This window comes from Strix uralensis, chromosome 2, assembly GCF_047716275.1.
Source record: "Strix uralensis isolate ZFMK-TIS-50842 chromosome 2, bStrUra1, whole genome shotgun sequence".
In the NCBI taxonomy this organism is placed as follows: Eukaryota; Metazoa; Chordata; class Aves; order Strigiformes; family Strigidae; genus Strix; species Strix uralensis.
This window is the reverse complement of record NC_133973.1, coordinates 69,901,868-69,928,888: the sequence shown is the minus strand read 5'-3', so window position 1 is coordinate 69,928,888 and position 27,021 is coordinate 69,901,868. Positions and strand designations below refer to the sequence as shown.

The following is a 27,021-nucleotide window of genomic DNA, read 5'->3' as shown; positions in this document are numbered from 1 at the left end:
AGTGCGCACCCTCTGGGGTTCCTGAAAGCGCCTCTCCCGCCATCAGAGACGACGGGGACGGGACTGACGGCAGCAGCACCTCCCGACAACCCGAGCGGACAGCGCGGGGCAGCTCGGCTCGCACTTCCCGCTCCCGGCCCGCCCTCCCCGAGAACTCTCGCGAGATTCCGCCCGGCCAGCGGCCAGTTCTCGCGAGGTTTCCGCCTGGCTGCGGGCCGCGGCGGCTCCATGCGGTCGGAGCGGGAGGCCGGGCCGGGGCTGATGCGGGGCGGCGGCCGCGAGAAGTGGCCCATGGACGTCCCGCTGCGGCGGGAGTCGCCGCGCCGCGACCCGGACGCTCCGCCACGGCCGCCTCCGCCGCCTTCCCCGCCCTCCCCGCTGCAGCCGCCCCCGCCGCTTCACCCGGCGCCGGGCAAACAGCGAGAGGAGAAAAAAACGGCTCTGAGCAAAGTGAGGGGGCGCGAGCGCAGCTCCGGGCGCGAGGGGCGCGCGTGGGGCCGGGGGCGGCGTGGGGGCCCCGTCGGGAGCGTCCCTGGGGGGCAGAAGTGTGCGGTGAGGAGCGTGGGCCAGGTAGGCCCTGTCCAACAGGCTAAAGAGTCTTCCTTTCAGGAGACTCTGGTGTTTAAGCGGGTGTTTCTTCATTTGCCGAATCAGAGTGTTTATTCACGTCAGTGTTTTGAGATCCCCAGCAGCAGCGCTGTAAATTTGCCTGCCTTTTCACCTTGAATTCTTTAGAAATCGAGATTGGCTGTTGCTGTGGCAAAGCAGCTCCTGCAAGGACAAGAGCGCTTCTCTCTCCCTGGCTTTACTCGAGCACTTTTAAAAGAGTACTTACATAGAGTACTTTGAGATATGATTTATTCCCATTTTCTAAATTGGAAAACTGAAGCACTGAAAATCACTATAACTTCAGTTAAATTCCGATATTGGCAAGAAATGGAAATAGATTGTCTGAAGCTTGATGGCCATTTTACTGCTTTGTGTGCTGGCATCGTTCTGTCCCAAAGGTTTCCGTATGGTTTCATGGCTTTTATTGTTGGCCAGTTTACCTGAATGTGGTGGGTTGGCTTTGGGTGGCTGCCAGATCCCCGGCCAGACGCTCTCTCACTCCTTCCTCAGCAGGACAGGGGGAGAAAATAAGATGAAAGTACTCATGGGTTGAGATAAAGACAGATCACTTACAAAGTGCCATCACAGGCATAACAGATGCAGCTTGGAGAAAAATAATTTACTTTATTGCTAATTAAAAAAAATAGAGTAGAATGGTGAGAAACAGATTAAAACACCTTCCAGCCCTCCCCCCTTCCTTCCCAGGCTTTACCTCCTCTGCCCCCAGGCAGTGCAGGAGGATGAGGAATGGGGATTGCAAACAGAACGGACAGGACAGAACGTAACTGCTCTTCTCTGCTGCTCCTTCCTCCTCGCGCTCTTACCCTCCTCCAGCGTGGGGTCCCTGCCGTGTGATACTGCCCCTCATGAACTGCTCCAGGGGGGTCCCTCCCACATGCTGCAGTTATTCTGCTGAACTGCTGCAGCGTGGGTCTTCGCAGTCCTTCAGGATAAACCTGCCCCAGCGTGGGCTCTCCACGGGCTGCAGCTCCATTCAGGACATCTCCACCTGCTGCAGCATGGGGTCCCCCACGGGCTGCATTGTGGATATCTGCTCCACCATGGTCCTGCATGGGCTGCAGGAGGACAACCTGCTCCACCACGGACTGCTCCATGGGAATCTCTGCTCCAACACCTGAAGCTCCTTCTCCCCTCTTCCTTCTCTCACCTTAGTGTCTGCAGTGCTGTTTCTCACACCTTTTTCCCCTCACTCCTCTGTCTCCAGCATTGCTTTTTCAGTTGTTTCTTAAATACACTTTCCAAGCGGTGCCACCAGGGATCAGATGTGCCCTGCGGTGGGTCAGCTGAAGCTGCCTGTGTCCAGCACAGGACAGCCCCAGCCTCTCCTCAGAAGGCCACCCCTGCAGCCCCCCACTGCCAGCACCTGGACACATAAATGTAATACACTAAAATGTTGTTGTAATAAAAGGCTTAAAAGCTGGCTTAAGCTAAATATTATTTTTAATACATAGGGTAAAAAATTTGTATAGTCAATATCTATTTTTATGGTCATTTGTTAATGTCTTCTGTTCTTGGCTAAATTGCAGTGGTTCTCAAGCTCTTCATCAGAATATTTCAGTTACTCTACAATTTTACAATGTTAGCAGCAGCTGAGATAAGGAAATTGTTCCATCTGTCAGCAAGTCCAAGAAGGTAAATCAGTAGGAGGCTAATGCTCCAGTTGAGGTTCCCAATTAGAGGAAGAGCTTTTAAAGTGGAATAATATGATTTGTTTAGTCTCTTTCTACAGTATATAGATCAAAGATAAATCTCCATTTTTCTTCTATATAGATAAATCTCCATTTTCTTTTATATATACAGGTAGTTATTCGACGGCTTCCTCCTTGTCTGACTAAGGAGCAACTAGAGGAACAGCTACATCCTCTACCTGCGCATGATTATTTTGAGTTTTGCACTGCTGATCCCAGGTGAGGATGAGCTGGTTTTGCAGGTTTTCAGGTGGTTAAAACTAATTAAGGTATTTTGGAGATACCAAATCACATATTTTTTCTGTCAAGTCTTTTTTGTTGGTTTTGTTAGTTACTTAAAATATTTGGTAAAAGCTGGATACATATGCAGAGAGAATGCATTCCTGCCCTTTTCATTTACACCAGTTATTTTAAAACAGAAAAATTTTCTGTATGAATAGGACATAATTTTATTTGAAACCCTGACGTTTAACTTTCATTGATAAAGTGCAACAGACTGTTTATTGGCTCTGAGAAAAAAATCAACCTAGGGCAAATATCACAGAAGTTTTTCCATGAGTGCCATTTGAGCTTAGTTTCTTTGTTTGCTTACATGTTTTTGTATTTATTTCATACAGTTTTTCAAATAATCAAGTTTTATTTTTGTCTCATTCATAACTAAGAAAAAGAAATAGTGGTTGATTTAAAATAAATCAGAATTTCTAGTATATTTATATAATTAACTCAGTGTCAGAGTGGTAAAATATGATTCCCTTTTGAACGAAACATTTTCCAGAAGAGAAGGAACTTAACCATTAAAATAAAACAAAATAGCCTGTATGCTACATCTATGTGTGTTCTGAAAAACTAAAGTACAAGATCCATCTTGCCTGTCCTAGCCTATCTTAGTGTGCAATGAATCATCCTCCACAGGCACCAGATTCTTCCCACGGACTACAGAGATCCTGGATGTTTATTGCTGATCAACTTTGAAAGTTACAGGTGACCCCACCCAGAGCAGATACCTTTCCTTAGTAGGGAATTCTTTGTGGCAGATTACACTTGGAATGGTCTGGTTCCTGGGCTGATTTTATTTGAAAGGATACTGCCGCTTCTTGCCACCACTGTGTTATTAGATGCTTAACTCTGACTATATAGGTTCTCTCAGCCAATTCCACAGTCAGAAGGGAATAAATGTCTATTTAGTGAAACTGCATGGCAGTTGCCTGTCCTGGACAGTTACACATATGTGCAGCAACTAAATAGTAGGTGCTTCAGCTTTTCTGGTGGAACACGAGCTAGATGTGAAGTTAGGAAAGAGGAGATTTTAGTGTGATTGAAAGACTTTGTAGTTACTTACATTTTTCTTCTGAACCTCATCATTCATATTTCCAAATGGGTCTCTCTAAGGCTTCTGTCCCAACTGTTCATTTGATAAGGGGAAGACATCAAAGACAAACCAAAAATTCTCTGAAGGAGGGTATCTCTGTCTTCAGTGTGTTTAGCTGCACAAATGCCAGGAAACAGTTAAAAAATTACAATTTTAACTTTCTAGAGCAATTGTTGGCATAAGAATTTAGGGAGTCAGCCATCTTAGAAAAGAGAAGGTTCTGACAACAGTTGGACATAAAAAGTTTCATTTTTCTCTCTACTTTTATGTGATGAAATTTGGAGTACTCAAAAATCTTGCTGTCTGCTCGTTTAATTGCATCCATGTCAGGTTACTGCAGAAAGATACTGTGTTTTTTCTCTCATGCTGTGTTATGTGTCATGTGCTTTATTATAGCTAGGGACAGAACATTTGTGCATATATAAAAAGGTTTGTTAGATGACATATATGACACAGGAGCTCATTCTGGTAGAGGGATGAGGACATGCTTAAGACTTTTTAAAGTCATTTGCCTTGAAGAGCAGATCTTGATTAAAAATAACAAGTGTGAAGAAAATAAAGCTGTATTTCTTATATTGTTTTGCTACTAGACTTCAAGATGCAGCAAGCAAAGAATACATATTTTTAAACTTTTTTTTGAACAGTGATATCTCTGATATGTGTTGCTTGGATTGTCAGTTTCCTTGAGTTCAATGTATGAGCCCTGTAATAAAATAATGATCTGGGAGAAAAATGTTCTCTTCCTCCTGAGTTTTGGATCCATGTTCTCTTCTGCCTTCACAAGTTTAAGCTCTCCAGAAAAAAATGTTTTCGTATAAGTTTGAATTTTTCAGCATGAGCGGTTTTGTATTTGCTTTTTTTTTGCTTCATCTTGCTTAAAAATTATGCTTTCCTACAAAAGATGTATTTTTTTCAGAAAAGGTTTACTTTTACGAGGTTTGTATGGCTACAACTTTTTTCAGCAAACTGTGCAGTTTAATGGACATTTAACTACAGTTCTGCAGAGTGTTGGCTTGACTGGTTATTTGTTCTTGGACTGGCCCAGGATCACTTTGCTCCCTTTGCTTGAATGCTGACGCATACCCATGTACATCTGTTTATGGTTTAGCTCTTTACATTTTCACACGCTCCAGAATATACAGTAAACTTTCAGAAACTGTAAGTTAGAGACAAAATTAATACGGTGAGTCTTAGTCTCCTCTTACCTAGCAGAGAACTCTTTCCTGAGTGTAAAGCATTGTGTTGCAGTAATCTGTCATGTTATGGACAGTTCACAAAATTTCAGAAAACTCTCTGTGGGTGTGTCTTCATACCATTCCAGCTAACCCTAAGAACTACAGGGCAAGGTGGGCATGTTCTCTCTACGGTGCCCTCTGTCTTTCACTGATGAGCTGTTTTCTAGATCCTGTTCTGTGTGCATAGTGACAACCAGTCCAGAGAATTCAGTGATAATAAAAACATGGAAAGATTAAAAACAAATTTCTTGTTATCTGACAAAAGAATGGTTTGGAGAAGCTACTCAGTGAAGAGTATCTGTTTGTTGGGAAGAGAAAGGAACATAAAAATGTTTTGATGCGGAAGCAGACAAATTTGCCTTAAGAGCTGTAGGATTTCAGTTTATCCTGTGTAGCTCTAAATAACAGAAGTTTCTAAGAGCTCATTCAGATTTTTTCAACTGTGAAGTACAGACTCTTTTTTTCCCCCAAAACACTTTGTTAAACCATAGAATTCCTTGTCAGAAATTGATGTCAGAAATGATGGAGGTTGAAAATGGTTCAGGAGCAGTTAGACAACTACTTATTTAGACAAATACTTGTCTATGGAAACATCTTAAGCACAAAGATACAAGTTCTGTATTACAAAGTCTCTAGGCTGCAGGTAGCTAAAATGATACACTAGATGAAGTGTCATTGTATAGTTTCCCCTTTTTACTAAACTTTCCTTAAGCATCCTCTGCTAGTTGCTGTCAGAGAGAGGACTAGAGAGTTCAAACTATAGCTGTTTCTACATTTCTATTTCCAAGGTCTTCTCATCCTAGAGGACAAAACAAACAAGATATGAGTATCAACTCCAGTTTCTCTGTTTTTTGCAGTGTAAAGGTTATCTTTAAGTTTACAATGTCTTATTATAGGCAAGCTGTAAAACTTCTTGAAATTTCATTTGATTAAGTAATGTCATTAATGTATAACAGTTTTCAGTTACCTCCATTCAGTAAAATCATTTCAGAAAGTGACTGTTGCGTTGTGTTTCATTCATTTTTTTCAGATTCATCTGGTTCACTGCATTACATTTATTCTCTCTTTTACATTGACATCAAAATAAAAAACTGTTTCAGTGACACATTCTACGGCCTTTAGGGATGTTGGATAGACACACTATCTATGGCTGATAATAAGGACTCTGCCTTACTGACAGTCTACCTTGTTCTCAGACTCCAAATATTATCTATTTTTTCCAGATACTCTTTCTTGTCTGAATGTAAATGTTTCTGAGTCTTCTAAAACTTGGGTCAAGTGATTGAGCTCTGGCCCTGCAGGATTTGGGTCATCCCTTGGGACTGGCACTGAATGCTGAGCGCTGGGACTCGTTAAGGGTGTTGTGAGGTTATAAAAGTAAAAAGATCTGAACAGGAGCTTTGCTTATGTGACAGCCAGTCAAATAGTCGATGCCATGCCATATATCACAGACAGTAATAAAGCTTCTTAGAAACAAGACTCCTCCTTTTCCCTTCATAACTGCTTCCCGACATTCTGCTTGGGTTTATTGTAGGCAAATAGCAGTAATGCTGTAGTGTGGTGGTGTGCACCCAGGAACTGCGGCTCTGAAGGGGCAGCGCCTTTAGAGTGTTAAGGGAACCACCACTACTATGTTCTGGATGGAATGAGTGACAGTCTGTCATCACAACTGCATAGTTCAGCTTCTCCTCTGCCGGGCAAATTGTCCTCATTTATATCTGTAAAAAGGAAAGGCTAAGTTAATTTAAAATTATGCCAGTTTCATCCACTATGTGAATGACCACAGAAGGTCAGGGACAAGAGGATGAAGGCCAGTGGATTTTAGCCTGACATGACAATGTAGATTATGAGTTATCCATTTGATCAGAAATTATTGTGTAATATATGAACGGATGGAGGATTTTATTTAACACTCCAAAACTTAGATGTAGAGATCTATGTATTTATATACATATAAGTGTATATGTTTTTTTATTTATACACACCATGTTTGGTAAATTGATAATTACTTTTACTAAGAAGTGATGGCTGTTTTTATAGTTTACATGTTGCTGTTTATATTATAGATAGCTATTTCAAATTGCTTTTCTGTATACCAGTCTTTTTACACAATTGTGTTAAAAGATACATTTTAGAAGAAGTAAACTATTAGAATGTGCTTGTCACTAAAATTACTAAAAAAGGGCTTAAAGATATGATAGGCTAAATATTATAGAAATACATGTAACCTAGAAGATTGAATACCCCTGAATGCACAGCAGAAAACGAAGAAACAGTGTGTTGTACTGAAAAAATGTGTACAGTCAGACTCATTTGGGTTATTTCCATAGAGATTGCTCTAAGTGATATCCCAGAGATGCCAACATCATGTGCAGTGCATCTGTCCAAAAGATGATATGGATGGAAAGCAGCGTTATAGACAGCAAACATGGCAAAATAGAACCAGCTGTCTGATTATAAAACTAACCATGGAACCTCAAAACTGAATTTCAAATCCCAGAAGAAATCTATGCTGGTAGATACTTTAAAAAAGGAGGAGACACACAAGAGTCCAATGACCCTTCTGTAGGACTGAGCCGGAAGGCAAAATCCTGAAGAGCAAAAGCTGTATTTTATCCAGTAACTGCTGAATACTAATTACAAAAGTAGAGCAGGAGTGTTTCTTCCTAGGAGAGGGTATTAGCCACAGGGTGCCTGTGGCCTTGTGAAGCCCTGTGCATTTTTGGCTGCGCAGTCATGCTGGTGAGTTCTCGGTGGGCAGGTAATGAGGGAATCCAGGGTGGGGAGCTGCAGTTGGAAGTCAGGTGTCTGAAACCCAGAGTAAGAGATGGTATTTTATACGCAGGCCAGTGCTAAGCATTTCCAATTTGCTAAGTTTAGTTACCTTCCCATTTAGAGAGTGAATTTTATGCATTCTTTTAGGCACACTACAGATTTTGCTGGGTAAGAAGCCTAAGACAGGGTCCCCTCCCCGGTGCTCAGTGATCAGGCTTTTATACAGGAAGTGCTAATTTGCGCTAATTTGACAGCTAATTTGCACGCATACAAGAACCAGCTCTTTATTTGTAGAAGTGGCTCCATCAGAGAAGGAACCTGTAATTGCTAAGCGTTTTCACAGCGGTATTTCTACAACCTCCTACCCTGATACATAGCAACAATAATGGACAGACAATCCTATTTATTGTGCTTCTGTGCACATCAGTATCCTACTGCACACAAGCATGCTTTTATATTTTTGTATGTTTCTGCTGATGTGAGTGAAGTTCTTGAAAATGTTAATAATGTATAGCAACAACATTGGATCCCTTATTTGCAAGGTAAATTCTAAATCTCTGCTTCCCAGAGTCCTGTTCGTATATTTCAGACTCAGTTTTTTCTTAGTAATAAATGCTTAATAACTATTATCAAATGTTTCTCTGTTTTGAAGGATACTCACTCTGGTAAATCTAAGCTGAAAATGTTAGAAAAACATGACGTTGGGTACCAGGAAAAGATTGTGTTGCCAAAGCAGATGAAACAGACGGCAATGTACATACTAGAGGAAACAAGGAAGGAATAAGTCTTTGTATTTTCAGTTCAGTTTCATGATAGTTATGTGCCCAACCATAAGGTTCCAAGTTACTGCAGGAAAAAAAAAAAATCCAACTATAAGATGAAGCTGTTTGCTGTGCACTGAGACAGAGAAGTGCCACAATAATGTAGTGGCTGGGACATTTGTCTGAGTCCCAGTCTTTGATGTATGGAACATTTTGGTATTTTACAAAAACTGGAAATGGATAAAACACTGAAATAGTTGTTTAGGCTAGGAACTGAAACTCAGTTTTTCAATCTCAGATAACAATAACTGGGTTGAAAAATAATGCTCCCTCAAGATTCCTGGTTTTGTCCTGTGAATCTTTAGCACTTCAAGTGTATAATCATACCAGTCTCTAATATCAGGCCTCATTTAATTTGAAACATCAAAGAACATGAAATAATCCTGTTAACTTGACAGAGAAGGAAGTTTACTTCTTCCTGGGAGCCACCAGCTATCAGACTTCTTCACTGTTCCAACCATTAGGCAGCACAGAGACATTTCTTCCAGCATAGCTGTAAATTGCCAGAATAAAATTTCCTCCTTTACATATACTTTTATGCCTTTTTAAAAGATATTTTTTTAACTGTGTGAAAAGTGTTCCTTTTTTTTTTTTTTTTTTTGCTTTGAAACCAGTGAGAAGGAAGCTGGCTTGTTTCATCTGCTTTGCATCTTAGTGGTAGCTCCACAGCAACCCTCCAGATACATTGTGTTGCATGTGCCAACTGGAGGTTTGCAAATCTGATCACAGAGGATTCCACAGAGTTTGCAGAACCCCGTGACAAAACACAGCCACGTGTCACCATGCTCATTTGGTCGAGCTGTCTAGAGGTTGCTTGCAAGTGGTGTGTAGCCGTGTGGCATCGGTGTAGGCTGTGGCTCGTGAGGGAGCGTGCCAGGCCTGTAGTGCCTTTCAGCACTGCTTTGTGTCAGCAGCATAGCCCTAGCCATGCCCTAGCAGGCATTTCTGTGATTACCTGCTTATAGTTCAGTTAGCTCAGTGCTATTCCGATCCTAGAATGTCAAAATATAGTGAGTATATATGGATGAAATAGCTCTTCCTTGGAATTAGAAGGTTTATCCTCTGCATGCTGTAGAAACACTCCGTAGCTGGTATTTGCAAAATACCTAAACAAAAAAAGCCCTCAAGTTTTTTTAAACATTTCTTCTGGCTACAATATCAGACACAAATTTGGTGGGTTTACAAAATCACTGGTTAGTTATTGACAGCACCCTCTTCTTCATGGTCACCCTCTAACACCCAAAGTAGAATCTGTATGGATGCACATTTGAAAAAGAAAAAATGACTTGGTTTGTTGAAACTATGTTGCTTTAAGCTGCCACATGTGTGGATCCTGTGATCCAACCCATATTTTTGAGCTTTCTCACTCATTGTGAAATCTGATTCTGCAATAGTTACAGAATTGAAATACAGTTACAACTGTGTGTGTTCATTGTCTCCTGCTGCTGGTGGTGAGTTTGTCTGAAGACAGGCCATGTGTGGCAGTAGTATTATGAACACAGGTATTTTAAAGTTATGTGTTCAGGTATGTTAAAAACCTGGTGTAATACGTAGCCATCGTGGAAGGCAGTTTAAGCCAAACTGTTTTGTATCATGGTTGCAGGGGTTTAAAACACGTACATGCCATATACTTAGCTGATTCCATAACTTAGCTGATGGGTGGTAATTCATTACATTACCTCAGTTTCCCTGTGGTTGGTGGTGTGCCAGCCCTGAGATTTTTATCAGGCACATTAAACATTTACCCTGGGAGTGGGATCTATGCCAATAAATTCTTGAAGAATCAGAATTATTTTAGGTAAGTCCCTGCTCTTTCATTTGCTGGAAATGCTTTGGATTTTCACACTAATGGTTCTTCACAGTTAGACATTGCATATATATTGATACACATGTATGTCAGATGGAGTTTATTTATTTGTACATAATTCAGTGGATTATCTTGCCAATTGTTAGGTTATTTAATTGTTCTTAAAGGTGGAAATCTCTTTAAATACAGTGGCGGCTTGGCAACTGCCCTTTCACTGGGAGCTTTTACTTACCTTCTCCTGTTTCAGCGACAAGACTTTCTTAGCATGCCCAAAAAGTTCCCCAAAATTTTATGCCCCAAATTCCCCAATATTCATATCTCTTAAATCATGAAATACTAGACTTAAAGCTTTGGTCCTGCACAATAGAAGCATATGCTTTGCAATTTAGGGAGGCAAAACCAACTAGAAATATTTCTCAGTTCAGAATAAATTTCACAGTTGCATCCAGGAACTCAGTTGTTGAGTTACTTTTTGTCATAATTATAATGAGATATGTCTATGTAAAGACTTCGATATGCATGTTTAAGGTAGCCATTTCTCAAAGAAGATGAGAATTGCAGTGTGCTCCTTCTAGTTTTACTTTTTTTCTAGTACTGAACAGAATAATAAATAACAGAAATTAAAATTGTTTCTTGTTGCAGCCTTTATCCTCATCTCTACTCAAGAGCATACATTAACTTTAGAAATCCTGAGGACATCCTTCTTTTTAGAGATCGCTTTGATGGCTATGTCTTCATTGATAATAAAGGTTGGACTATTTGTAAGATACTAAGTGTGCATATATACATATACCATTTTAGAACATTAATTTACTTCCTTTTTTGCTAATTATGCCAGTTTTTTCCTCAATATGTTGTCAATTACATAAAAATATATTAAAATATAGCACTTAAAAGATAATGAAGTGCAAAATACATTTGTCCATGTAGTCTTGCTTGTCTATGTGGTATGCATGCTTTATCCGCATTCTTGTACCTTAAGCAATACACTATCAAGATCCTATTAAGATAAATACCTTATGCAAGCTTCAAAATTCATCACAACAGTAATTGAACACATTGCAAGCATGAATCGTTACATCTTCAGTGCGTTTTTGTGAGATAAAGTTGTGCCACTTATTCCCATTTTGAAAAAGCAAGACAAAAACTTGACTTCATCTTTGTGGTTGCCCACTTTTTGATATGTACAGCTTGATTTAGAGCATTTGCAGCCATCTTGAGTTGAGTTCCAAAGAGTGACAGAATTGGTTGCCATCTTTAAAATGTTCAGTCTGCAAAAATTTGCCCAACAGTAAAGAAAAACTCTGTAATGTAGGTGTGTAGCATGAAAGTAGCATGAACAGCCATAGCCAAGAAATGGTGCTTTTCCTTTAGCAGTTCCTTGCCTCAGTCACTCACACCATCTGTAAAAAATTGCATGGGTTTTATAAAGCAGACATAGATTTGTGGATTTCTTGTATAGACATTGTCTATTCTGTACACTCAGTGTTGTGGAGGTCCTGTGAAAAGTAGTCCTGTCCACTCTTACTGGAGAGTTGATCTCTGAAGAAGCTGTCTGTCTAACAAATTCCTCTTCAGCATTTCCCACCTGAGGTATTTTGTAGGCTTCTAACGTAATCATATTTGGATGGATTTTCCTAGAGATGGAGAACAACACATTCCTCATATTGTGTGATTCCCAGATTTCAAATTTGAGCTGTTTAAGATGAAAAAATGGAAAGAAACTATTTTTATGATTCTGCCAAGACTTCAGTTTGCCTGAATTAGGCACATTCTTCAGTGTTATGCTGGACTGAAGCCAGAATATTCTGTACATTGCAAAACTGAGCTTGGACCCAGCTGGCCAGTTTGACATGAGTGTTTGTGCAAATAGCACAGGTTTTGATAACAGGTGCCCTCTGGTGAGGCTTGTGGCAGCATTGCATTTATGAGGCTAAAATTAAAACAAGCATTCCCAGATTCAGTTAAGGTTAACAAATTTTGTAGCAATTTAAGCCAAGTTTTCAGTGGACTTGAGCAAAGCGTAGTCTTGAACCTGCTGCAAGTGGAAATCAGGCAAAATTCAAAAGCAGTTCTGACTCCAGTCTTTAAGGCAGAATTCAAACCAAAGAATCCATGCCAGTAAACACTGGCAAAAAGTTGTGTAGTCCATCATAAACAGAAAACCAGAAGTTTCACACAATTCTATGTGCCGAGTTTTACAGTTTGGGTTCTGAAAGTAGGCCGTATGTTTTATTATTGCAGAGTACCTAGCATTTATTTATTTTTTTAAGCTTTTTGGCAACAAAACTTTACAGAAGCAACTCAATTGTTTCAGATTCATTTCCCAGTAGTACTTACTGGGCTGGGATTTTATGTAAATTTTTCTAATCAATGAACATAATATCTATGAAGAATTAAAAGGGAATTATAAAGGACAATGCAAGAATTTTACTGTGCAACAGTAGTCGTGTTCATTTTGACAATCTTTGTTAGCATGTCCAAAAAATATTTAATGTTTATGATTATAACTAAAATATACCTGTGTTTTGTTTTGAATCCAAGATACTGCTACATGTAATTTTTCATTAGAAGTTTAGGATGGGATTGTAGAAACATTCACCTTGGATCTCAAGTAAGACTGCCCAACACAAGTTTCAAGAGTTTTGAAAATCTTACTTGAGTATAGGGATTATTTCTCCCCCTCAAAAAATTAAGCATTGATCTCTTTTAAGGTTTGGAGTATCCTGCAGTGGTTGAATTTGCTCCATTCCAGAAGATTTCAAAAAAGAAGCTGAAGAAGAAAGATGCCAAAGCCGGGAGCATTGAAGATGGTAAACATATTTTTTTGGCGTCATAGTGAAAAATCTGTCATGCATTGCAAAGTATTAACATAATTCAAACATTTTTCTTCACAGATCCAGAATATAGGAAATTTTTAGAAAGTTATTGTGCTGATGAAGAGAAAATCTGTGCCAATCCTGAGATTCTTTTGGGAGAGATTGAGGCCAAAACAAGGGAACTCATTGGTCTGTTTTCTTGATTTTTCTTATTACTGAGAATATTAAATATCTTATTTTTATATCTTTATGATATTACCTGCAAGAGATGACCTGTTCAGTCTAACAGATTGAGATTATTGCAGTTAAATTTTTGTTATCCAGCCAAGTAGTGGCAGGAAACACTCCACCTATTCTTTTAAGTCTCTATGCATGGAATCACTTGACTTCACTGGAAGTTTTGCACGCACAGTGCCTTCAGAAATAGGTCCTTAATACTTCTGAATACTTACAGATGTATTAAAAGATGGAAGATTTATTTTTAAAAGTTAAAATAGCTGAATACTTAATAATCGATCCCTGATATTAACTGCTTTTATTGAGAAGCATGAAATGATCTTTGTTCTCACAGAGAAGATTCTGCAAAAGCTTTGAAAGTAAGGCAACACCTTGTTTTCTGTATGCATGCAGCATGACTGTCAGAGTCTTGGGGGGAATCTTTAGTAAGATCAACACTGAAATCTCCAATGCCAGTATGGAGCTTTCAGGTTGACATGGAATATTGATCTGCTGTATCTCCAGGTGACAACATGTGGAACACTTACTGTTTCCCTAGGTGTGACAGTCAAGTAGGAAAAAAAAAATCATCCTTTGCTATTATTTCTTTACAGTGTAAGAGTAGCCACCTCCTTTTATTAGAATCATAGAATAGAATCATAGAATCGTTTAGATTGGAAAAGACTTTTAAGATCATCGGGTCTAGCCGTAAACAAACCTGCACTGCGAAGTCCACCACTAAACCATGTCCCTAAGTGCCATGTCTACACATCTTTTAAATACCTCCAGGGACGGTGACTCCACCACTTCCCTGGGCAGCCTGTTCCAATGCTTGACAACCCTTTCGGTGAAAAATTTTTCCTAATACTCAATCTAAACCTCCCCTGATGCAACTTGAGGCCATTTCCTCTTGTCTTTTCTCTTGTTACTGATGTTTGAGAGTTGACTGGAGAGACTTGGAACTTAGACAATTTAGAGGAAATTGAAATGTTAGAAGTATGGACATTTAGATAATTCTGTTATTAATAAAACTTGTTTGTTGCTGTTCTAGATAGGGAAGTTCCCCAACAATTTTTATTTACCCCAAACCTTCCCTAGTATTTGACAGCAGAGTAAAAGCAGTCAAAATTTGTAAGAAGTTTGCAATTTCAAGAAAGATTATTAACTTAAAAATATCAATGAAAATGATTAGTCTTGACAGTTGCAGATTTCTGAGTAACAATATTGACTGAAAGCAGCTTTACATTAGGGGTTTTAATGTTTTGTTTCTCTTTAATCACAGGAAATCAAATTAGTTGCTTTATTTTTTCTGCTATTTAAAACTGTGGCTGTTACTATCAATATAAAAACAAAGATTACTTCAGTGGCTAGCATGTTTATAGAAAAATTACATAAGGGTTTAGTTGTATGTCCAGTTTCAAAGGTGTTATTCCTACTGAAGTCAATACAAAACATGCCCAGGACTTTGTTGGCAGAATTGGGCTTCACATTTTCATCATTTCTCTAGGTAGTGTTACCGCAAGCCAACATGTTTTATGCATCACGTCAGATGCGTTAACTCATCAGTTTCAGTATGAGAGATAAAACAGATTTTCTCTATAACAAGTTGAAGATAAACTCATTCTTCTGGCTTGTTTGTAGACAGCAAGATAAAATATAAAACTGCTGACACAGATCTTCATTTTGTAATTTATTTTCTTCTAAAATTTCTTAAACATTTTAAGAAAAACCTCTTAGATTTTTATTTGCAGTAAGGCCCGTAAAAAAGATGGGTGAGATTCAGGTTTGATAAACATTATTTTTTTCCCTCCTCTTTTGATAGTACTCATCACATTGCCTCTCTCCCTTGAACTTCAAGTTACAATTTCTGATTAAACCTCTTGCACCACAGCCTTAGTCGTGACTAGGGTCAAGTTCTGGACTCTGAGTGCAGTTTGTCCTCTCCCCAGACCCTCCAGTTACAATCTGTGATCGTTTTCAGCACGTAAAAGTGCCCAGAGGCGGACACTGCTCAGACAGGGGAATTTATAGGAGCAGGAGAGAGAGGCAGAACTGCAGATCTGAGGGACTGGTAGGGAGGGTGCTGGGGACCTAAAATTTGTCAAAAATTATGGGCAGGTGGGAGAGAGGGGTGGGCAGCATGGGAAATCTAGGGATAGAGGGAGGGAGATTTCAAATCAGCAATCTTTTTTGGTTGTTGCTTTTGACCGTTGATCTTTGCCAAAAATAAATACAGAATCCTATCAAACCTTCCCATTCATAACTGCATAACAAGGTTATTAATGAATGGGTTGCCCCTAGGATATTCATCCTTTCAAGACAAAGACATTCAAATGTTTTTGGGATATGAGTTGTGTCTAGATTTTGGCTATTCCATTTCACATTTGATGAAAACTTTTTTTATTTCTTCCTTTTTTTCTTTTATTTTTTCTTCCAAATCCTGTCATGCATTCTAATAGTGAAATTTTCTTCTGATTTGAGGAAGAATCCTATACATAACTGTAGAGCAATTTCTAATAGTAACCATTTTCTGTAACTCTATCCTGGGACATCTAAGACTGGCAAAATTTGTTGTAACTACTCACACCTGTAAGTACATGAATTCAAGGTTGAATTCAATATTGGCAGTCACAAATGCTATACATTAGACAGAATTTGATGATGTTCTCCAAGTTTTGTATAATTTGGGGATGGGTCAGGCAGGTGGCTTAGGCTAGACTTCAGAGTGTGGAGACAGCTCTGTAACGTAAGAATGGCTGTGTGATCTAGTAGATGAGGCATTTTATTTGTTACTTGGGAAGCCAGAGTTCTACTGAATCTGCTGATACTTTGCTATGTCACCCAGAATGAACCACTTATCTCTTATTCATCCCATTTTCCCATGGCGAGGTGAATGATAAATGATTGTTAAATGGAAATACTATATGAGAATGAAAATGTTTCCTTCATGATGTACTTAGAAATCTGGGATTGAAAAGTGCTATGTGAGATTACAGTATGTGGGCTGTATATGAACAGCAATATGTACAAATGATGTGTATGAACAGCAATGATGTACAAAATTAAGATATAGGAATAGATTCTGAACACATTTCTTTCCTTTTTGGTGAAATAACTGTTTGATGAGCAAGAGAAAAAAGCCATTCTCTTGAACTGAAAAGATACGATTCTTAATTAAGCATTAAATTATCACGCAACGTATCTCTGTTGCATCTAACCCTAACAGCAAAAAAGCAACAAAGTGTTTCTAAAGGAGAATGATGGGAATACCTTCAAAAATATATAAACCAAACAGGTTTATTAATTATTTAACTTCCTTGCAGACAAAGCTAGAAAAAAGGGGTTAGTACTAAAGTAAAGAAATGAGTACATATTTTAGGAGTTGAACACTACATCACAAATTTTTTGTGTTTTAGCTAGAAGAACAACACCCCTTTTGGAATATATTAAAAATAGAAAATTAGAAAAGCAGGTACGTTCAGACTTTTGCCTGAAGTTCAACATTTATTGTTTCACATGGTTTTTCGTTGGACAATTTACAATTAATCATTTTGACCTCTTCAGAGAATACGAGAAGAAAAAAGAGAAGAACGAAGGCGGCGAGAATTGGAGAAGAAACGTCTGCGGGAGGAAGAGAAAAGGAAGCGCAGAGAAGAAGAAAGACGTAAAAGAAAAGAAGTGGAGAAGCAAAAGAAAATTTCTGAAAAAGAAATAAGGATCAAGGTACCTTAATGAAAAAAGATTATTATTCTGTTGGAGTTATCCAGAAGTTCCTTTGGTATCTCACTGTTTATTTAGTGTACTACAGTACAGTGTGGAGATACCAAACCAGTTTTGACTGGAAGGGAGAATAATTTAGGGTTTTGACTAAGTAGCGTTGTTTGAAAGTATGACTCATTGCCTTAGGTACAACGATGTGCTGATGCAGTTACAGCAGGTAACTCAGATATCTTTATACAACACTGCCACATTCTATGCCATCATAACCTGACAGAACCAAATTGTTCTGTGGCAGCGTGTCGGAAGATTATTGCAAATATGTCTTTAACACTTCCTGTCATGTAAATCTTCATCTAGCCATATGTGTGGAGAAGTTTTTGTGTTTATTCTCAGAAGTGATGTATTCTAACAGTATGCTTTAACCAAGTTATAACAAAGTCTTGCTAATTTCAAACTGCACTGCCTTATAACAATCAGAATGGATGTGCTTTTAATGTCTTCACTTAGGCGGGTGTATTTTGTGCTATTAAGTCTGGACATTTAAAACCTTATTTGTATAAAATGACATAGATAAAAAAACTATTAATCTGAACTAAATTTTGTGGTATTGGAAAGGCTTTATAGGCTGTTTTGAAGAGGAAAATTGGTATGAGCCTGTAGCTTAACACAAGGACACACAGACTCACTCCAGATCTTGTGGTGGGGAGAAGCCACAGAGCTTCTTTCCTCTTCCTGGACAACAGTTTCTTTCACCTGGATGTATAAAAATAGTAAGTTCTGAAGCCAAATTACAGATTTTTCATATCTGGGCATAAAGAAAAACACTCTAGAAGTTCAAAAGAAAGGGACTTTAAAATGTATTACCCAAAATTGGTTATCTGAACCCCCCCCCAGTATTTATGACATATGTGTGGTGATGTTGCCTTGAAAGTTAGTTCTGTCTCCAAAACAAAAGGGAAATACTATCTGAGGGAAACCTTACAGAAGTTTTAAATATTGGAGAAGAGCAACCTGTGCTCATTTCAGAAAAACTGGTGGATTAAAAAGACTGATAAGGTGTTCTGCTTATTCCTGAAATGTTAGAGAAATAGTTTGAGACACTTGGTCCTTCTATAAAGATAATTCCTGGAACGCTAGACACTGCTCAAGCCTTGTGTGGGTTATTTGTTGTGAAAGGAACAGTCTTCTTGGAAATATCTAAGGTGAAAATGTAATGTGATCTTTTCTGCTAATATAATTCTTTTTTTCCTCAGGTTGCATTTCTGTCAGGGTGTATTTATACTAAGCACCTACTTCTATATGCCAGTCTATGCCAACTAGTTCATGAGGCACACATTTTATATACAATATTTCAAGGAGTGAAGTATTAATCCTGCTCTCTTTGTAGCATTGTAGAAGTTCTACTTCTTATTTTATTGGCAATACCATTGAGCTCTGTTATATGATTTCTAAGAAATCGTAGACCATGATAATGTCTTTATATATAAAACTCAGAAGAGTAGGTAAGTGCTTTCATATTTAAAAGTGTGCAGTTGAATGCCTGTGAATGACTCTCACTCCTTAGCAAAAGTAAACTACCCTTTTTAAATAACTTTAAATTTCATACTTTGTAAAATACATTCCTAGCATTTAAATAAGGTATTTTCAGTCTTAGTAGGTTACTGATATATTTAATACATTGTTAAAATATCTATTACAACAGAGGAGAATAATTTTACATCATAATATAAACAAATATCTCTTAGCTTCTCAAGAAGCCTGAAAAAGGAGATGAACTGTCCAGTGAAAAGCACAAAGAAAAAGGTGAAGAAGCTGACATTGAGGAAAACAAATGGGATAAATCACCTGGATCTGGGAGTATAAAATCCAAATCTTTGGAGGCTTCACTAAAAGAACTTAAGGAAAAGTAAGTAATATTTATCTTTTAGGCTTCAATTTAGATCCTAAATGCTTTCATCTGAAGGCTTAAACATAAGTGGTGCATTGACTGGGTGTTTTGTCAGAAAAGAACTTATTCCATTCTGTGTGTGAACAAATCTCTCACTGTCCATTTTGTAAAAGGTGTTTAGTAACAGCTTACTGACCTGATGGCAGTATTAGGGGATGCAATTTGGTTTTTGTGAAATGTTTTGAGATACGAGATTGGAAGGATTTCTGCATGAAAAGTCATTCAGAGTTTCATTGTTATTTCACCTGTTCCCCATCAAGAGCTGAGGTAACGCCCTCCTTCCACTACTGATTTCAAAGACTAAATTGGTTAGGATGCCTTACTTTTCCTTCACACTTGGTTTTGCTGCAATAAATGTATAAATGTGTTTGATAAACAGCAGACTAGTTGAGGTATGAATGATGGCCTTATGATAGATACATGCAGAAGGCTCTCTCTGTCTCCCACTGCCTTTTGTGTTACATATGTAATAGTAGGAACAAGAATTACACCTCAGTTGTACTACTACTGTAGCCTGGAAATGTCTTACAGATATTTTCACCAGTTGGTTCTCTTTCTTGTCCTTTGGCACATATGTCCCATGGCAAGCAGGATTCACCCATAAGATATGTATGATACATAACTAAGAATAATATGCTGCTGAGATAAACAATACTTTGTTCTTCAGTAGAGTTTTTCAGCTAAGCTCTCAAAAGTACTTTGTAGTACATAAGGACAATCTTGAGCATTTAAATAAGTTACGTAAGGTATTATATATAAAGTATTAGAGGAAGTTTGGATTGTGCTCTAGGAGCCTTGCAGGCTAACCTGCCATTTCTGAGTAGTTTAAATTTTGTCTTTGTCCACATAGGTTCTTGATTTTTATGAAAAGAATGCAGGAGCTGCAAATGTTCTCATAATGGCAAATAGAAAAATAAAGAAACTTTGAACACTGGAAAATAAACCCACTGAATTTGCTAATTGAAGAAATGGTTCACTAATAATAGCCTACATGGATTATTCATCTTTTTTTGTCTCTAAGGACTTCAAACATGGGCTCAGTGTTTCAGTAAGTTGAGTATGTCCTGAAAGATGCTGAAACCTTCCATTTCCTCTTCTCTAATGGAAATTGAAAATATTCAGCAACTCTTTTGCTGATATTCTTCAACAAAGGAAACAGAACAGGGTCAACAGAAACACTTGCAGGGGCAAGTCAGTTATTTGCTAATAAAGCTTTTTATGTATTAAGCTTTTGGTGGTGCCATATAACATTTTTACTATTGATCCTGTAAGTTTAATAAGGCATTAATGTAGATTTTCCAGGTGTAAACCAGAATCCTTTTGGCTGTGCAAGTACAGTAAGTGTTACCTTGTCTTTCCAAGTGCTCACTTCATCGTGATTATTACTGGGTGGGATTAGGTAGCAAGCTATGAGCTATTTCAACTGGATCGAGAAACTACTTTGACTCAGAAATCAGTAATAAACTAACTTCCAACTCTACATGCAGGAGACTGAACTGCCTGTTTGAAACCATGTTTTAAGGCTCAGTAGCAATAGCTTTCTACCACAAATTAAAACCTCAGCAGGTGCATGAGTGTACATGGTCACAGAAGGATTTGAAACTATACCAAACAGAAGTATCCTTCCATTCCCTTTACTTCCATTCATTTCTGCTTTCTCTTTCTCTGGCCATGTAACTTTCTCTTCTACCTACACTTGCTTACCCCACCATTTCCACTCTTGCCTGCCTGTTTGCTGTGACTGAATTTTAGAAAGCTACTTTACCCACTCTTGACTGGAGTTGTATCCCTGTCACCTGCCTACCTCCAGGCACGTCCATTCCTTCCTCTCCCACAGTAACAGGCAGGGGAAGAGACAGGTACCAGGCAACGCTATGGCAGTGAACTGAGATGTGTCTCTCTGGCTTTTTGGAAGGTCATGCTCTGAGCCTTGCTAGGGCTTGGAGTTAGTGTCTAGAATAGTATATATTAAGCATGAAACAAAACAACTTATAGCCACATACCCCTTGAGAGTTAACATAGGATTTTATATATAGCTATCCATGCTACAGGTACAGTATCTCTGTAATTGAGATTGATTCAGGTGTCTGTGACAGCTGGGACGTTGCTTCCTCTTGGTGAATGTGTTATGCTGACACAAGCACAGTCTTGCCAAATACTGAATAACTTACCTGTCATTCAGGTTTTGTTGCTGACCTCCAGCTCTTCCCAAGATGAGGCCTCTGTCTTGGCAGCCCCACCGATGCCCAAGTTCATGGCAGAGGCTGACAATTTTCACAGTTCTGTTATTTAAAAAAAAAAAGTGATATAGAACGATACACTTTTATTGATATTAAACCATTCCAAATGAGAAGCATATTTGATCACTACACCATTAGAAGATCTTCATCCTCTCTGATTCTGTCTGCTAATTCCCAAAATGTGAGCAGACTGTCAAAAGCAACTTTCCTGTTTGAATTTTAAGTATTTATATGTATGTAATATATAAAAAGAAACGGCCTGTATTTGTTCCTTTTAAAGTTCAATCTATTCTGTAACCTTTCTTTGTTATTTGCAGTTTGACTGTATGAGAGAAGCACCCACTTGCTGAACAGAAACAATGAAGTGAATAAGAGCTGAGAATTGTATCAGACAGGCAGCAAAATATTGCAAACTAACAGTCTTTATAATATAAACCCATTGCAGTGTAGCAGAAATTAAGTATTATGTTATGGTAAGGTAATGATCTTTTGCCTAAATAAAATATGCAAAGGCAGGCTAAATTACTTGATGTAATAAACAAAAGCCTGGAACATAAGTGTTCATTTTCACAAATGCCTTCTGCAAGTTGTGGTGCCAGTGAATAATTTTTGTTAGACAGAGTCATAAAACTTTACAAATTGATACATGATACCTGCACAATTCCTTTGAGCCCTGAATGTTCCCATTCAAGGGAATCCTCATATACATGAGTCACCTCAAGAACAGGCCACAAGAGCTAATCATGCAGCATGTGTTCATGTGAGGAGTATTGGGGAACTATCTGTGAGTTTGCAAAGAGGGATAAAAGTTGAAGAATGGGCTTTCCACAACAGTGGCACAGAAGTCCGATTTTGCTTGCAAAGCTTTGTCTGCTATTTTGAGCTGAATGCAGAGTCAGGGTCGGGCATACATGGATGAGATTTGGCAAAATTGCACATAACCCCTTTTTAATGAGAAGCCTTGCCATACAGTTGCTCTAAATACTGTTGAAGTCAGAGGAAGGCTTTGTATTGTATCCTTCAGCAGCTTATTTTTTACTGTTAATTGCTTGGATTTTCTGTCTTTTTGTACATACTCGTAGGTCACAAAATGATAGTGACAAAGAGCAAAGAGATTTGGAGAGAAGATTTCGAGAAAAAGAACCTGAAAGACAAAGGTATCGATTGGATGATGGCAGAAAGCATAGAGCTCACTATGAGTTTGACAAGTTTGTGAGAAGGAATGAAGAAGAGCTGAAATGGGGGAAAGGATACAACCAAGACAGAGGAAAGAAAGGGAACTACAGCTACAGCTTCACTGTGGAGGCAGTAGACAAACTGGGTAAAGAGGACAAGTGTGATGACATGGCATCCAAAAAGGAGCGCATAAGAAATAAGGTTCTTTTATTCATTTAGGATAATCTTTCATTAGTTAAATACGCTTCAAGGTCACAGGCTTTACTGTTGCAAACTCAGCATAAAGATGCTTTGTCAATAAAAGCAATTCTTTATTTCATTTTCAGTAAAACCCAGACGTCTTTCTGTTGTTATCAGAGAACAACAGCAGTTAAAATACGTTAAGGTTACAGGTCTCTGCTCATTCATATTTACAATACATAGAAGACTTTCTGTCTTCCTTTCAACCCTAGCATTTTCAGAATGCTATTCTTGGAAGCCTTGTATTTTATGAGTGTATTACAAATTGCTATACTTCTAATCTGTAATGAAATTTTAAAACTATGGCATGCTAGTCTTTTAAAAATGTACTTCCATTACCCAGCTCATAAAGTAATTATATTATGGATTGGCCAGGCATTCCTCAGTGGAGGAACTATAAGGACTTAAATAAATGTTATATTTAGAGGGTGCAAATGTGAAAATTCTTCAGTATTGTATATCTGCCAGCAAGAAAAGGCTGTCATTTGGTTAGGACAAGTTATCCTCATGATTGTTGTCAGGGAAAGAGCAGGTGCAAAACCAGTGCAAGCGGGGCCTGTAGCAGGGTGTGGAGTAGAGCTGCCCCTTATTGTCTCCCAGAGACATGGGCATCAAGTTTTCTCAGGCTGTCTGATTTCATGGATGTGCCAGGGTCTTTTCAGGACATGGTTCTCCTTGTCACCCTCATTCTCTTTCCCTTCTGATCCTCAGTTTTCCACAAAAGAAACACTGTTTTGTGTAGAAATTTATTCTGCATGTGAATCTCTTCTTTCAAACCAAGTGACTGATCTGTGATGTGGGCTAAGGCTGACAAGGATTAAACTGGTCCCATGCAGAGGGAGTCTGTACAGAGTGTGCGTAGAGCAAGTCCAGGTGGACTCGCTGTGTGTGTCAAGTAAGTCACCTTGTGCGGACACAGAAAGCCTGGTGTGCCCCGCTTCTTGTTTATGCAAAGGTCAGCTGGGCAGTATGGGTGACATTTATCTGCACATACACACTAGTTACTTTCCACATATGCCAGTGGCTCAAGCTGTAGAACAGTCAGAAAAATGGCTAGTTCAGAAACAGGAAGATGGGCAAAACTGTTTTCCTCATGCTTGCCACACTGCCATTGAAATCTGGCGAAATAATCTGCAACCTTGGAACTGGATGGTGGGTCTTGGGGGCCTTTTGTCAAGCCTTAAGAAGCTGCCTCCTTTTATTTCTTCCCATTCCACTTCTGGTAGCTAGCTGAGTCTCTGGATTAGTCCACACATCAAGTGCTAGATTTGTTCCCTAAACAGAATAAGCAATAGCAGTAAAGTTTTTTGCAGTGTGGTGACTCTTTTCCTTAGAGTATTTATCACATAGATAAGAATTAAGGGCTGAGTTTTCCAACTTACCTATAGACTTAACAATGCCAACACAAGTTTTCAGGCAGAGATTGAGGTTCTTTCTGAAGTTTGTAAGAATCAGAAAATGGGAAATTTCCAGTGTAAGCAATAGTTGTGCTAGCTTTCATGCAAACTGTGAGGTACAGAGTCTGTGCTATGAAAAATTATTTGGACCCTTTATCATAAACTTTCCAATGGGCACTGTTTGTGAGGTAGAAAGATATGGCATTTCATACCTCACTACAAAGCACTAACTAGAACGATCTAGTTGTATGGTCCAATAGTGAATCTTGATATCTGGTCTAAAGAGATGGAGAAAAAGGTGGAGCAAAAAAGACAAAGGTTAAGGAAAAAGAAAGAAAAAGGGAAAATGCGTATTGGGAATAAGAAAAAAGAAAGAACAAAAGACCAAAATTACTTCAAATTATGAGGGTAATTGAAAATTAATATAGTTTGATGTAGGGCAATTTCAATGCTCTGACACTTTTAAAATAGGCTGTTTAATTTTGTTTGCTAAACTTAACACAAGACTTAGGTCAAAAAGCTCAGGTTTTGGTGAATAGGTTGCTTCATAACATTAAAAACCAGTATTTGTGAGAGTAAAATACTCTTACTAGGAAAAGACTTCTGCAGCAGAGTTTCTAAACAGTATGTTTTATTATTGAAATTTCAAGAACAAAAAGTGCTGTCAAGAGCTATGGAAGATCACCATTTGCAAGTTTGAGGTGTCTTTTCCTTGTAAACTGGCTCCTTTTTCCATTTTCCAGTGATCAAATCAGTGTGTGTATGATTGGGTCACTCACAAAGCCTTGTGCATGCTCAAATTGTACTTACTTTGTTTATTATCAGTGAGTGAATTCCCCTGCTCTCATACGCAGCATGGAAGGCATGATGAAATGGAGCAATTTTATTTTGATATGTATAATTCAAATGTGCATTCCATGTTTAAAGATTTAAAGAGCACTGCACACCTATCAGTTGGTAAAGTTCAGTTGAGGATAATTTTCTAGCTGTTACCTGCTAAACTGTTCTCTGGTTTGTCTGATTTCTTTATGCTTATATTTAATGTTTGTCATTCATCTGCAGAGTTGCAAGTGTGCAGGCTATTGTTCTTCTCAGCTGATGTTAGTGAAAGTAGCAACATTTTTCAGTTTTACCTGTAATACTGAGTTTGATAATTGTCTTCAGTATTTCTCCTTGTTTATGTCAAATGTATCATAGGATCTTTAATTTTTACAGTTTTCTTCATTTATTCAAAATGCTTGGCTCCCAAGAATAGTGTTACAAACCAAACATATTAAATACTCAGTCAATCTTCATTACACTCCATTTTTTTCCTGGGTCTTATGAAATGTAAAGTGTTTTAACACAAAATCTACTTTCTTCACAAACATTCATAACTTTAAAATCCCACATGTGTATCCCACACAGGTTTCTCGGAGTGTTAACCACATCTCCTTCCTTCTAGGATCGCCCAGCCATGCAGTTATACCAGCCAGGAGCTCGCATTCGAACACATACGGGATCTACAAGTAAAAGCTATGACTGCAGTGGGAAATCCTTTGAAGATGCTCTTGATAAAAAGTATGAGGCAGATAATTCAGCTGGAGGTGGTTCTGAGAAGAGCGAAGAAGCAGAATAAACTGGAGGAAAGACTTGTGAAAAGGGATGGACTCAAGATTCAGTGTCATCACAAAATATCCATAGGCCTGTTTCAGAACTCCACAGGCAACTGATTGCACCAACAAAATTGTAATAGCTCTGCCTCTTACTTTCTGTAAAATAAAGGGAAGAGTGACTGGAGATATATAAAGTATCTTACAGCGAAAGAATATTGTTGCTTTTTTACAAAAAGCAACACAAACAGTATTTGCCTAATCTAAAAGCAGTTCAATATTTTATTAGATTTACCTTGAAATAGAAAACTTCTAATAGTTTTAAATGAGTATTTATATGAGACTTTTCAGGAGCTATTTCACCTTTTCAAGTCTAAAGAAATGAAATGTAGATTTGCATCAGTTTGAAATCTGAGGCACTTTAAACGTATTTGGTGCATGACACGAGGGTCACAGGACCCCTTCCTGCAAATGGCAGCGGCGGGGGCTGCTGCGGGGGGTTGCAGTCGGACTCGGTTGGACCAGCCCCAGGAGGAAACTCTGGAGCCAGTAGCGTTTGCAGGATGAGGCCCACAGTTTGCACAGTTGTGAGAAATGTCCGTTGGTATCTGTACCTCATTGTGTTTACATTGTTTTTCAATTAACTATAGCGTCAGATAAGTGTTAGTGCAGCTACAAGTATGTTGTTAGAGAGTTTGTCATTTTCTGAGCCACTTTTGCCTTTTATGTTTTAATAGATTCCTGTGCTTAAAACAGAAGAAAGCTAATGCAAACCTCAGCACTTAAAACAATATATCTGGTTTTAATAAATTAGCTGGTTTTTATGTTTTTGACACTGACTTTTAAAAAAAAAAAGTGGTTGTACAGTGATGACTTTTTATATGCTAATGTTTCATATAAGTTGCAGTTGCAGGATTTGGAAGATCTATAGATACATAAATGTTCTGCAGTTCTATTTGTTAAAAAACAAACATACATGAGTGTCAACTGCAAACTACTGTTTTGTAAGATCTAGGCCAAATTCTGCCCTCTGCAGGCACATATGTGTGTGTATATATCTCTCTCTTCCATTGGTTTCAATGATAGCCGTGTGTTTACAGAAGGGCAGAATATGTTCATTTATCTTTCATGGCTGAAAATTTCTCAGTTGTCTGAAACTGAGACCTGCTTTGTCATTGAAGTTAAATAGTAAGATATTAATTTATTTTTACATCCTCTTTAAACATTTTATTATTAAGCATAACATCTAATTGTTCTAGACTGAAAAATTATTTATTGTATTTTCCCTGATATTAAGCATTAAACAGAATAAAAGCAAAAAGATTTTGACTATGATGTTGAGACGTGA

The 27,021-nt window shown here is 38.4% G+C and overlaps 1 protein-coding gene across 7 annotated transcripts; it reads left to right on the top strand.

The window, feature by feature from the left end:
- The first annotated feature begins 198 nt into the window (after positions 1–198).
- UPF3A (UPF3A regulator of nonsense mediated mRNA decay) lies at positions 199–27,021 on the top strand. Of its 7 annotated transcripts, none has more exons than XM_074859173.1 (11): positions 217–450; positions 2,431–2,537; positions 3,231–3,299; positions 10,968–11,074; positions 13,040–13,138; positions 13,223–13,333; positions 16,777–16,832; positions 16,925–17,083; positions 18,826–18,986; positions 22,351–22,425; positions 25,526–27,021. In XM_074859173.1, exons 1-11 carry the CDS (start codon positions 229–231, stop codon positions 25,791–25,793), a joined length of 1,434 nt encoding a protein of 477 aa, XP_074715274.1. In that variant the 5' UTR covers positions 217–228; the 3' UTR covers positions 25,794–27,021. The 7 variants fall into 7 exon arrangements, with proteins under 7 accessions (XP_074715280.1, XP_074715274.1, XP_074715273.1 ...); XM_074859172.1 differs by having other exon boundaries at positions 22,351–22,645; XM_074859174.1 differs by having other exon boundaries at positions 22,351–22,589; positions 25,526–25,789.